This window comes from Oxyura jamaicensis, chromosome W (genome assembly GCF_011077185.1).
Source record: "Oxyura jamaicensis isolate SHBP4307 breed ruddy duck chromosome W, BPBGC_Ojam_1.0, whole genome shotgun sequence".
Taxonomy (NCBI): domain Eukaryota; kingdom Metazoa; phylum Chordata; class Aves; order Anseriformes; family Anatidae; genus Oxyura; species Oxyura jamaicensis.
Window position 1 is genome coordinate 20,742 of NC_048925.1, and position 13,766 is coordinate 34,507.

A 13,766-nucleotide genomic window follows, 5' to 3' on the forward strand; every position below is an offset into this window, starting at 1 on the left:
TGAGACTAATGTTGATAACACACTGATGTTTTACTTGTTGCAGAGCAATGCTTACACTAAGCCAAGGACTTTTCAGCTTCTTGTTCTGTCCTGCCAGCGGGCAGGCTGGGGGTGCAGCAAGACCTGGGAGGGGACAGACCCAGGACAGCTGACCCAAACTGGCCAAAGGGGTATTCCATACCATCTGACGTCATGCTAAATAATATATAGGGGTGGCTAGCCGGGGTGGGGGGCCGGCTGCTTGGGAATAGACTGAGCATCCGTCAGTGGGTGGTGAGCAATTGTATTGTGCATCACTTGTTTTGTACTTATTATTATTTTATTTTCCTGTCCTAATAAACTGTCCCTATTTTAACCCATAGATTTCAGTTTTTTTTTTTTTTTTTTTTTCTCGTTTCTCTCCCCCATCCCAGAGAGGGAGGGGGGAGGGTGAGCGAACGGCTGTGTGGTGTTTAGCTGTTGGTCGGGTTAAACCACAACAGAAGGGACCCACAAAGATCATTGAGTCCAACTCCTGGGTCCCCAAAGGACCACCCAAAATCAAATATCAGATCATGTGTCTGAGAGCATTGTCCAAGTACTTCTTGAACTCTGCCAGGAGTGAAAAACCGTTTCCTGATATCCAGCCTGGACCTCCCCTGTTGCAGCTTCAAGCCGTTCTCTCAGGTCCTAAATAGGATTTTAGGTCCTTTGAATAGGCTGTGTTGGGTTTGGGTAAAACTTTTTTGACGATGGTGTAGTAGTAGTAACTGATGTTACTTAGTTTAGGTGTAGGCCTTGCTGCTGAGATCTGTGTTTGTTTGAAAAACAGGTTATTACAACTCGCTTCACAATTTATGTTTATCCAGCCTGAATTGAAGCTTGAATAGGCTTAAAATACAAGTCTGAGTCAGATCAGTTACTTCTGTTTCTGTTCACTTACTGAAAATGAGCAAATTGAGGAGGAAAGAAAAAGTTGGTCATATAGAGCCTTTGGATGGTCCAGAGTGCTTTCCTCAAGTGTGAGTTATTTGGGAAAGTAGGTTATCTGAAAAACCTGTGGACTATTTAAAATTATTAAGATTCTGTGTATTGGAAATGATTAATTCCAGAGAGATTACACCTGATAACTTTATTTGAAACAGTCTTGGAATTGCATCAATTTCAAATGATAACTTTAATTATTTTCAGAGGTCTGTTCTGTGAGAATGAACAGAAGCTTTAAGTTCTAAGGACACCTATTGTTACATTTGTTTTTTAGGTGGTATCATGGAAAACTTGAGAGAGCAATTGCTGAAGAACGTCTTTGGCAAGCAGGAAAACCTGGAACTTACCTTATTCGAGAGAGTGATCGGAGACCGGGTTCATTTGTGCTTTCATTCCTTAGTAAAACAAATGTAAATCATTTCAGGTGAGAATTATTATTTTTTCTTTTAAAACACTGTAACCTGTTTGTGATTTTAAAACTTAATATAGTACAGAAAGCAATCATATTATAAATTGAATATTTTGACTTTTTATTCATGTACCATATAGCTCTTCACTTGGGTTTGTTTTTAAATTGTGATACTTAAAATCTACTTTATAGGCTAAAGAATTAAAATGTCATTGGAATAGAGAAGCTTGTCTCAAGCTGTTATGGCTAAACTTACAGTAATCTGGAGACTTCTTATTAGTCATCCGTGGAGATTGTTTTGAGTCTATTCCTCAGTCACTGCAGTTTACAGGGCATGCTTGAATGTCAAAGCTGTAGTAAATCTGTGTGCTTCCTTTTTAAGAAAAATAACAAGGAGAAACAAAGAGGTTATATATTTAACAATCTGAGGTTTTGGTGGAATCAACTTTCCAGTATGTGTTAATTGAGTTGTTCTAAATATAAGTAGTCCTTTATACAAAATTGTAACTAGGATTATTTTTCCATTGGCAAGTTGTATGCTTTAATTTATTCTCATTTATCATCAATAAGATGTGTTCTGGGAAGCTCTTGAATGTTAGCCAGCGTGTAGTGTGCTGCAGTGTAATGTTTATCTTCACAAAATAGGAAATCAGATGCATTTTTAGTAGTTAAAAACAAGCACAAAAAACAAACAAGGAAACAAACAAAACCAATAACTGTCAGCTATCTAGATAACAGGAAATAAAAGGAAAGCAAATTTACTTGCAGACCAAATAGAAATGGCATACTCATGTTTGCTTCATACTATCTGAACTAACAATTCATACTTTTCAGCTATACTGATTTACTGATTCTTATTTGGGAACCAGTTATTATGTAGCAGTAGTAGAAAATAAAAAGCAAGCATTAACACAGTTTCATTTTTTTTTAAGAGTGCCTGATTATTTTAATAGCTTCTGCTCATTTTAGCTAACACCAGGCATTGAATATTGGTTCATGTCCACCATACAGTTGTTTCTGATGTCTCAGAACGTATTCTTTAATGGCTTCCCACTTTCTAGGAAAAGGATCCTAATATTTTCAAATATTAAAGAAAATTTCCTTCTTAGATCCATTACATATGTGAAGAGGTAGCTATTCAAATGAAATTGATTTATTTGATACTGTTCTTTACAGAATAGACATGTTCTTTGGTTTCATTTGTTGACTGCAGAGTGTATATTTTTGTTATTAGAAGGCAGGTGCTACACTCAAACATTGTCAGCCTCAAGAATGGCAGTCTTGAAATTGTTTCAAGCAAATATAGGGATGCATCCACTGGGTCTCACAGACTAGAAGTGTCATTTTCACCAAAGCTTGTTCTTTGACAGTTGCCTTCCAAAAATGGGTGAAGTTTCCGTTGCTCAATAATATTGCTGGTAGTTTGTTTCCGAAAAATGATATTTTTCAGATTAAACTTTTCTTACATATTTGTGTGACTAAAATGCTAACGTTTTAAGTGAAAGTTCTCTAAATCCCTCCCCCAAATTTGTATACATTTGTTGGATACAAATGTATACTTAGTGCAGCATATGATTGATAAATAGTGTATGAGTCCATGAAAACTAAAATTCTCTTTGGATGTAGTAGTAGTATGCTTTTAGTGAGTTTCAGAGTGATGTAAAATATTGGGAAGGAAAACTTTTCATCTTGTCCTTCAGAATTTTCTGTGTTTACAGAAATCATATTTACTAGTCCCATGTGTTCTGAAGAAAAGTTTAATTTAAGCATGTTTAAGAATAAAATCTGAAATACTAAATTTCATTTAGAAGCCTAATCTCTGAATAATTTACCTTGTCTTTTATAAGGAATCTGGTAGAAAATATGCGAAGTGTTTTATCTGTGATCTAAGTTACTTTTCCAGATAGCTCTTAATGTTCTTAAAGAAGTGCTAAAACTCAGTATTGTTTTCCAGATTCTGAATGACTGGAAAAGTTCACTTCCTGTTGATGCTGTCAATTTACATAACTGGTTGTTTCTTTAAATTGTTTGGTCAAAAATACTAGCTGTTTCAACTTAAGTACTCCTCCCCCTCATAGAAATGATTATTGTATAATATGAATGTTTTTAAAAAATATTTTTTAACCTAAATCAATTATTTCTGTCTGTTTTTAGAACTTTTATTGGATAACAATATGAACAGACATAATAATTTGCATTTTTGGTACAAGTGCATTCATGAATTTGTGTACTTAAAAGCAAAAAGTAGTGAGGTGAGCAGTTCTGTAAGAATTTTGTGTTAAACATTTTTTGTAAGCTTTTTTCCTATTAATGAGCTTTTAAACTGAGTAATTATGATCAAGTTGTTATTTTTAGCATGTCTACTAGACGAACTGTAGAAAAGTGACTAATTCTTGAAGGTATTTCAGTATAATTAAGTGCAGTTATTTGTTGCTATACAGTTGTATATACTATATGCAGTTATTTGTTACTATATTGATACTTTTGCCAAATTTATACAGGCCTGTCATATAAGTTGTATGTCATGCATGGTAGAAGTATTAACACTGTTACCTCTACTAATGTATGTAATTTGTCCAGGATGCTGGTAATTGCTTCTTTGTTTAATTTAACTTACTTCTGGCAAATTTGCTTGCTTTTTTTGAATCCATGACTCCTTTACAGTCTTCAAAGACTTCTATCATGTGATGTTTATCAGCAATTTCTGATTATCTAATGATTAGTTAAACAATGTGCATAATATTGCATTTTATTGAATGTAGATTGCTTTAAAAACTCACCATTATCCTAATTTCCTTCTTTAAAAATCAACACACACAAAAAAAAAGAAACACCCAACAGTTTGTAGCAAAAGATTTCCTTCTGTCAAGTTTCCTTTTTCCATATTAACAGAATTATTGCCATGTGTGGAGACTATTACATTGGTGGACGTCGCTTTGCTTCACTCTTGGACCTAATCGGTTATTACAGTCATGTGTCTTGTTTGCTGAAGGGAGAAAAACTGTTCTTTCCAGTAGCACCTCCAGAGGCAAGTAGTAAAAATTTTAAGTGTTTACTTGAATGTTAATACCATTTATCTTGCATTTGATATTCATAATTTTATGTGGGGGGAAAAAAGCATTGTAGAAAGCTTGTCCAAGTTCTAGAGTTGTCTCAGTGTATGGTGAAGTATAACAAATATATAAATGCATTCTTACTCATACAAAATTATGAAAAAAGTGCTCTATAATGAAAGTCTAATGACAAAGCTAGATATCTGGTACTTTAGTTATCTCCAAATGTAATTATAGCATTGTGCGTAAACTCAGAAAAACAAGGAAATGTGCAATTTTTGGCTAGTGAAGAGCACTGTTGTAATGTAGTTAACCTCTACACTGGGTTTTACACTGACTTAATAGAGTATTTCAAAATATTTTCCATTTTGTGATATTCTTGATGAGGCGATCAGCTCTGGTGCCAGCACAATCCTCAGTGTGGAGCGGGGGCCCCCGATCATGGTGTACAGGGTGTGTGTGTGTTCCTGAACTGGGGAAATCCCAGGGGAGCGACAAGACAACAGTAACTCTTGTGAGACTGGCTGATGAGGCATGGGCAGGGCCAGGAGCAATGGTGAGAGATTTAAATGTGGTGTAACTGTAACTAGTAGTCATTTGCTGAGGTGATTAGCTCCAGTGCCAGCATGATCGGCAGTAGAGCAGGGGATTGTGGTGTGTGTGTGGGGGGGGGACGGGGTTCCTGAGTTGGGGAAATCCCAGGTGAGTGTAGAAACCTGCCAGGAGCCAGCAGCTCTTGTGAGAGTGGCTGATAAGGCTTGGGTGAGGCCAAGAGCAAAGGCAGCCAAATGCTACTTGCATAAAAGGCAGCCCTAGGGAGCACTAGTGACTAGGTGTTGTGGTTTAACCTGGCCGGCAGCTAAACACCACGCAGCTGTTTGCTCACCCTCCCCCCTCTTTCTCTGGGACAGGGGAGAGAAACGAGAAAAACTGAAGCCTGTGGGTTGAGATAGAGACAGTTTATTGGGACAGAAAATAATAATAATATGCACAAAACAAGTGATGCACAGTGCAATTGCTCACCACCTGCTGACAGATGTCCAGCCTATCCCCGAGCAGCCGCCCCCCCCTACCCCAGCTAGCCACCCCTATATATTGTTTATAATGATGTCAGATGGTATGGAATACCCCTTTGGCCAGTTTGGGTCAGCTGTCCTGGGTCTGTCCCCTCCCAGCTCTTGCTGCACTCCTAGCCTGCCCGCTGGCAGGACAGAGCGAGAAGCTGAAAAGTCCTTGACTTAGTGTGAGCACTGCTCTGCAACGATTAAAACAGTGTGTTATCAACATTAGCCTCATCCTAAATCCAAAATATAGCACCCTACCAGCTACTGGGAGGAAAATTAACTCTATCCTAACTAAAACCAGGATACCAGGTCAGAGTGTAGCACTTAAGGGAGGGCACATGAGTGTGTGCAGGGAGGGTACAGTCACTGCCAGTTCAAACAACAGTTCTAATCAGCTCACAAGGAGATCCGGTCATATCATCCACCTAGCAGAAAGCCATGTTCTTTGTGTTTCCTGTGGCCTCTTCAGCCACAGGAACAACTGACAGCTACCCAGACAGAGCTCCCAAGGGAACATGCAGCTATCTAGATCTCAGGCTGAAGGGTGTGCCCAATTTTTATGTTAGTATCTTATGGCAGCAGTGAGTGTACCTGTAGGAGGTGCACACAGGTAGAAGAACTGCTCAGCCTGGTGAAACAGGGCCTCAGTATATGTAGCAGTTGTTTGGGAGGACAGATGTCTTCATAACAACAGGACCCCCCCCTTCTCATTCCTCTTTCCCACCTTTTATTGCTGAGTGTGACATCATATGGTATGGAATATCTCTTCGGTTGGTTTACGTCAGCAGCCCTCGTCATGTCCCCTCCCCACCTTTTGCCCACCCCCAGCATACTGGCTCTTGAGGGGGCTTGGAAGGAGTCTTGATCCTGTGCCAGTATTGCTCAGCAATAAACACAACACTGGTGTGATACCAATGCTGTTCCAGCTACAAGTGCAGAGCACAGCACTGTATGGGCCACTGCAGGGAAAGTTAACTCCATCCTAGCCAGACCCAGTGCAATCATACTCTGTCATCCCTGGGACAGATGCTTCAGCCAGCCACAACACAAGAAATGAAGTATCCCCTACCCTCTCCCACCTGGCAGAAAGAGGGGGAATTAAGAGATGGGGGAATGGAAGGAAGCTTCTGCTCAGGACAGCAGGTGAACCCCCTCCCTGCCTACCTCACTTTCCCAGGTGCCCTTGTACAACAGGTGTGAGGCTCTGGAACTTGATGGACAGGCAAATGATGATGTGAACAAAGGTCCATCTAGGTTAGAGGGGTCACCTAGGGCAAGTCAGCCTATCCCATGGGTCAAGACCACCTCTGTCAAGGGGAAAAAAAGAAAGGCAATTGTCATTGGTAACTCCATTCTGAGGGGAACAGAGGGCCTGACATGCTGATCAGACCCAACCTGTTGGGAAGTCTGCTGCCTCCCTAGGGCCTGGGTAAAAGATGTTACTAGAAAACTCACTAGCCTGGTATAGCCCTTTGATTATTATCTGTATTGGGTTTACATGGCAAGGTTTTGGTAGCAGGGGGCTGCCAGGGTGGTCTCTGTAATAAGAGTCCAGAAGCTGCCCCATGTTAGATAAGGACCAGTTTCAGCCGCCTCCACAAGGGACCTGTCACTGGCCAGAGCCGAGCCAATAAGCAAGGTTGTTTGCGCCTCTGAGAGTATACTTAAGAAAGGGGAAAAAACTGCTGGGGAACAGCAGCTGGGAGAGTGAGGAGTGAGAACCAGCCTTGCAGACAAGAAGGTCAATGAAGAAGGAGGGAGGAGGAGGTGCTACAGGTGCCGGAGCAGAAGTTCCCCTGCAGCCTGTGGAGAGGACCATGGTGGAGCAGGTTGTCCCCCTGCTGCTCATGGTGTATCACAGTGGAGGAGATTTCCACACTGTAGCCCGTGGAGGAGCCCATGGTGGAACAGGTAGACCTGCCATGAAGGAGGCTGTGGCCTGTGGACAACCCCTGCTGGAATGGATTCCAGGTCAGACCTGTAGCCCGTGGAGAGGAGACTACTCAGGAGCAGGTGACCTGGCAGGAGCTGCTGCCTGTGGGGGACCAGTCTTGGAGCAGTTTATTCCTGATGGATGGACCCTGTGGTATGAACCCATATTTGGAGCACTTCTTGAACAGCTGCTACCTGTGGGAAACCCATGCAGGATCAGTTTGGGAAGGACTGTATACCATGGGAAGGACCCCACATTGGAGCAGGGGAAGAGAGTGACTGTGAAGCAGAGGTAGTGACGAGGTGTTATGGACTGACCCTATTCCCCTGTGCTGCTCAGGGGGAAGACTACAAGGGGGTGGATGGGGGAAAGATGTTTTTATTTTTGTTGTTGTTTTTCGTTTCTCTAGCTTGTTAGTAATAGGTAATAAATTCTATTAAACTCCCTATGCTGAGTCTATTTTGCCCGTGACAATAATTGAGAGTGATCTCCCTGTCCTTATCTTAACCCGTGAGCCCTTTTCATTGTATTTTCTCCCCCTTTCCCTTTGAGGAGGGGGAGTGAGAGAGCAGTTGTGGTGGAGCTCAGCTACCCACTTGAGTAAAACCACCACATTATCCATTATTGGTATTTTGCGTTGGCAGTAATGAAGTAGCGAAGAGAAGTCCAAGGGCAATCAAAACAGACTTCAGGGCCTTGGGACAAATGGTTAAAGGATCAGGGGCATAGGTAGTGTTTTCCTCTCTTTCCAGTAGCGGGGAATGATATTGAAAGGAATAGGCAGACCCAGCTGATTAATATGTGACTCCAAGGCTGGTGTTAGCAGCAGAATTCTGTGTTTCTTGATTATGGGATAGTCTACACAATATGAGGCCTGCTGGTGCCTGATGGGACATATACCTCTTAAGGAGGGAAAAGGATTTTTGGTCAAGAGTTAGCAGAGCTGATTGGTAGAACTTCAAACTAGATTTAAAGGGGGAAAGGGATAAAATCAGGCTTGCCAGTGGTAAGCTATGGGACGGCATGCCAATGTTTAAGGGACTGTGCTAGTGAGGTCCTTTAGTCTTCTCCACAAGGTAGCGGATACAGTGAAGCACATTGGAAATGTTTCTATGCCAATGCATGAGGAACAAGCAAGAGGGGCTCGAAGCCTTGACTCAGTCCCAGAGCTATGGCATCATTGGCATAAGTGAGACTTGGTGGGAAGAGTCCTGTGCCTGGTGTGTTAGGGTAAAATGTTATAGATAGGTAGGGCAGGTGAGGTGGGGTGGTGGTGCTCTATGTAATGGGACGGGCTGGACTGTATGGAGCTTGCAGTTGGTGACAATGCAGTTGAGAGCCTCTGGGTAAGGATTAAGGGACAACCAAATAAAGTGGATTTTCTTGTGGGAGTCCACTGTAGATTACCCAGCCAGCATGGTGACACTAATGAATTATTCCTTAAGGAACTAAGAGGTATCTTAGGGTATAATTGTATATGAGTGCACAATCAGTTCTAATCTAGCTCTAACAATTTGAGGGGGGATTTACTATTTTATAGCTCAAGTCAATAGTTAATAACAATACAAAGAACATAAGTGGTGTGGAGAGATCAAATAGGAAATGATGGAAGGAATCCATAAGGCTGACTGTAGATGATGATGAAGTCAAAGTAATGAAGCCATACAAAGGGCAAGTTATTAGTTAAAGGTCCAAATGTGAGCTCTTCTGGAATTCTGTTCATGGTCCTCAATAACAAAGACAGCTTTGCTAAACCTCAAGCAAGTATTGAAAAGGGCTGCTAAAATGATGGGGACTTTGTGGCTTTAGGAGTAGGCATAGGTTACTAGCTTTAAGGTTGAAGTGCTTAATCAGCATTGCTTAAAATACTTTTTTAGGCTCTTGTCTGTTCATGGAATACTTCTAAATACTAGTTCCTAGGAATAAAGACCTCAAGTTTGTGGGTTTTGTTTTCATTTTTTATTTCTTTATGATATGTTTGCAGAAGAAAACTCTCAAACTCAGTCCAGGAGGCTTTCTGGGATTAGCCAGCATTATCTCTGGATAAGGATTAAGGGAAAAGCAAATAAAGCAGATTTTGTGGGAGGAAAAGCAAATAAAGCAGATTTTGTGGGAGTCCACTATAGGCCACCCAGCCAGGATGACAACAACAATGAATTATTCTTTAAGAACTAAGGGATATCTCTAGATCAGCTGTCCTTGTCCTTATGGGTGACTTCAACTTCCCAGACATTAACTGGGAATACCAGAAAGCTGATATAAACAGGTCCAGGAAATTCCTAAAACATGGTGATAAGAAGTTCTTGGTACAGGTACTAAGGGAGCCAACTAAGAAAGGTGCCCTCCTAGATGGGTTTGTAAACAGAGAGGGTCTTGTGGATGAAGTAAAAATTATGTAGAATTTCTGTAGGCTGAACAGCCCATGCCTTCTCAGCCTGTCTTCATAGGAGAGGTGCTCCTATGCCCTCCTCTGGACCCCCTCTAAGAGCGCCACGTCCTTCTTGTGCTGAGGGCTTCAGACCTGGATGCAGTACTCCAAGTGGAGCCTCACAAGGGCTGAGTAAAGGGGGATAATCACTTCCCTGGACCTGCTGACCACTCCTATTTTAATGCAGCCCAGGATGTAGTTGGTCTTCTGGGCTACAAGCATGCACTGCTGGTTCACGTCGAGCTTTTCATACACCAGAACCCCCAAGTCCTTCTCTGCAGGGCTGCTCTCAATGAGTTCTTATCCTAGTCTGTACTCATGTCCAGGACTGCCCCGGCCCAGGTGCAGCACCCTGCATTTAGACTTGTTGAACTTCATTAGGTTCCCGTGGGCCCACTTCTCAAGCTTATCCAGGTCCCTTTGTATGGCTTCCTTTCCTTCTGTTGTATCAACCATACCACTCAGCTTGGTGTCATCTGCAAATTTTCTGAGGGTGCACTCAATCCTGCTGTGTGTCGTTTATGAAGATGTTAAACAGCACTGGTCCCAGAATGGACCCCTGAGGTCCACCATTTGTCACCGGCCTCCACCTGGACATAGAGAGTGGTGATCAATGGTTCTGGGTGTGACCTTCAAGACAACTCCTTATCCACTGAATGGTCCACCCATCAAATCCATATTTCTCCAATTTGGAGACCAGGATGTCATGTGGGACCATGTCAAAGGCCTTGCAGAAGTCCAGGTAGATGGCATCACTTGGTCATCCCTTGTCACCTGATGTAGTCACTCCATCATAGAAGGCCACCAGATTGGTCAGGCATGATTTGCCCTTGGTGAAGCCATGCTGGCTGTCTTGGATCACCTCTTGGTCTTGCATGTGCCTTGACATTACTTTCAGGAGGATCTTTTCCATAATCTTTTGAGGCAAGGAGGTGAGGCTCTACCGGTCTGTATTTCCCTGGGTCCTCTTTTCTACCCTTTTTCAAAATGGGGGTGATGTTTCCCTTTTTCCAGTCACCAGGGACTTTGCCTGACTGCCAGGACTTTTCAAATATGATGGTGAGAGTGTGTTAACGCTGTGTGATAACACTGTGTGTTATCTGGTCATTAGTTTCAGAGACCTCCTCCTCCCCTTGAGGGTGCTGGGTAGCAAATTACCATTTGATAGGCGCAGGCCAGGCCCCAGCACAGTGCATAAGAACTCAGTACAAACTCTGCAAGTTGGAGTTCTCTGGCATTGCTAGGGTCAGGGCATACATCTTTCAGACATTCTATCAGTTTTTTAGGATTTTTAGGAAGTTCGAAACCATTGGAGGAGACAGCTGTGACAGGTACCTGCCCCTGTCCTCCCACACACCTTGCCACCCACCACCATACTATCTCATTGCAGATTCCGTGTGATTTTCTGAATTAATTGCTTAACGTTAGGGAGAAGAGGAAACACATCCTACAGACCTAGTAATAGGAATATGTTGGTTACCCCTGGGCATTCAAAGTACTCAAAAACTGTTGTAATTAGCCCACTGTGAAAGGAGGAGGGGGTACCATTCCTGATATCATTCATAAACTGACTACCAGAGGAGGGAAAGAAGACAGCATAATTTTGAATATTCTCTAAAATATAATTTCCAAGAGACAAAATGATAACAATGCAGGGCCTGAATACCAGATTAAACTCAAGGGCAGTGCTTTACATCACAGCAAACTGAAAAAAGCAAACAAATTTCAGCACATTCTCTGATCGTATAGGGAGAAGAGATTATGGTACGGATTGCATAAGGCAGTATCACACAGAAAAATATTAACAGCAACCCGAACTGGGTGACTGGCAAGTAAGTGTGTTATTCGTAAGTGTTTTAATCATATCTACTGTTATCTCAACCCTTTCTGCCCCACGTTGGGCACCAAAAAGAAATGTGGTGCTTTTACCTTGCTAGGCAGCTGAGCTCTACCACAACCACTCTCACTCCCCCTCCTCAGAAGAAGAGGGGGAGAAGAAAGTATGCTGGAAAGAAAAAAACAAAAACTCATGGGTTGAGATAAGAATAATTTAATGAAAGGGAAAAGGAAGAGGAAAAAAGAACAAACAAGTAAAGGCCATGTGGAAGCACAAAGAGAAAGAAAAGAAATTTCTCTCAAAAAATTACCCAAAACACTGGTGTGATACCAATTCTTTTATAGCTACAAGTGCAGAGCACAGCACCGTATGGGCTGCTGCATGGAAATTTAACTCCATTCCAGCCAGACCCAGTACACAAGGTTACCCAACTAGTTGACCAAGGGAAGCTAGTTGATATGATCTTTTTGGATTTCAGCAAAGTATTCAATACGTTTTATCATAGTATCCTTCTGGACAAAACATCCAGCATACAGCTTCAAAAATAATATTGTGATGGGTAAACAATTGGCTAATGGGTCAGGATCAAAGGGTTATAGTAAAGGGGGTTACATCTAGCTGGTGGCCAGTCACTAGTGGGGTTTTGCAGGGCTCCATTTTGGGGCCGTTTCTCCTCAATGTTTTTAAAAATCCTGGGCTAGAATACATACTGTTGTGTTAAAGGGTAAAGCGTGCCAGGACCTAAACCCCCTTGCATTGCAGCTTGTTCTCAGATATCAGAGGGGATGGGGGTGGCTGGGCTTAGATTCTCAGTGATGCCCAATTCAGCACTATAAGTCTTCTTTCAATATATTGAAGTACCACAATCACAGATGCACAAATAGGTCGATGCACCTTCAGTATAGTAGAATAATGAGTAGTGCAGTTTATTGAAGCAACAGGAGTCCAGGTTCTTTTGGATTGCTGCTGATTAATACACTGTCTGCAAAGCACATGCGAATACCAAGAATATGACAAACACAACCAACTACACATGTGCTAACTTATGAAACAACTCTATAGAGAATGTTAGGTTTCCTGGGGAAGTACTCAGTATAACCGAGGGTTTGAATCTCACCCAGTAGGCATCCCTGTGGGGGGCAAGAGACGCTTAGCCCGTTGACTGATCCCAGAAGTCAGTTATGTCCTTTCAACTTGTCTGCAGTGGTATCTTCCCTAACATTCTTCCTCTCTTGAGCCATTTTTATACTATTTTCTTACTTTTAGGTGAAGCTTGACTGACTCTAGTCCTATGTATCTTTGTTATGATTGGTATAAAATTTTCTCACTTTTGATTTAAAGGTATAGGATCAGAGAAATTCATAGCGCATGCTCAGTGAGGGGTGGTCATACCTTGGAGGCAGATGGTGTTTTGGATGGAGGTGTGTTTTGGCATTATAATGAGATTAAAATGAGAAAAGTTCACCCAGAGGACATGATTTTATTATCAGTTCCACTCAGGGCTGGCCACGCAGTCTATCAGTTCCATAGAATCATTAAGGTTGGAAAAGACCTCCAAGATCATCTGGTCCAACCATCACCCTACTACCAATGTCACCCACTAAACCATGTCCCTAAGCACCATGTCCAACCTTTCCTTAAACGCCCCCCGGGACAGTGACTCCACCACTTCCCCGGGTAACCTGTTCCAATGCCTGACTACTCTTTCTGAGAAATGTCTTCTAATTTCCAACTTGAACCTCCCCTGGAGCAACTTGAGGCCATTCCCTCTTGTCCTATCGCTAGTTACCTGGGAGAAGAGGCTGACCTCCACCTCCCCACAACTTCCTTTCAGGTAGTTGTAGAGAGCAATAAGGTCTCCCTCGAGCCTCCTCTTCTGCAGACTGAAGAACCCCAGTTCCCTCAGCCACTCCTCATAAGATTTATATTCCAGACCCTTCCCCAGCTTCATAACTTCTCTGGACATGTTCCAGGGCCTCAATGTCTTTCTTGTAGTGAGGGGCCCAAAGCTGAACACAGTACTCAAGGTGCAGGCTCACCAGAGCAGAGTATAGGGGGCCGATCACCTCCCTGGTC

At 42.4% G+C, this 13,766-nt stretch overlaps 1 protein-coding gene across 1 annotated transcript in view; it reads left to right on the forward strand.

Annotated features, from left to right (window-relative positions):
- The window catches only part of LOC118155650 (ras GTPase-activating protein 1-like), a 113,386-nt gene that overhangs the window by 15,675 nt on the left and 83,945 nt on the right, over nucleotides 1–13,766 (forward strand). The window contains exons 2-3 of the mRNA XM_035309034.1: nucleotides 1,241–1,390; nucleotides 4,268–4,403. Of these exons, the coding sequence (XP_035164925.1) occupies nucleotides 1,241–1,390; nucleotides 4,268–4,403 (286 nt within the window). The remainder of the gene's footprint in view (nucleotides 1–1,240; nucleotides 1,391–4,267; nucleotides 4,404–13,766) is intronic.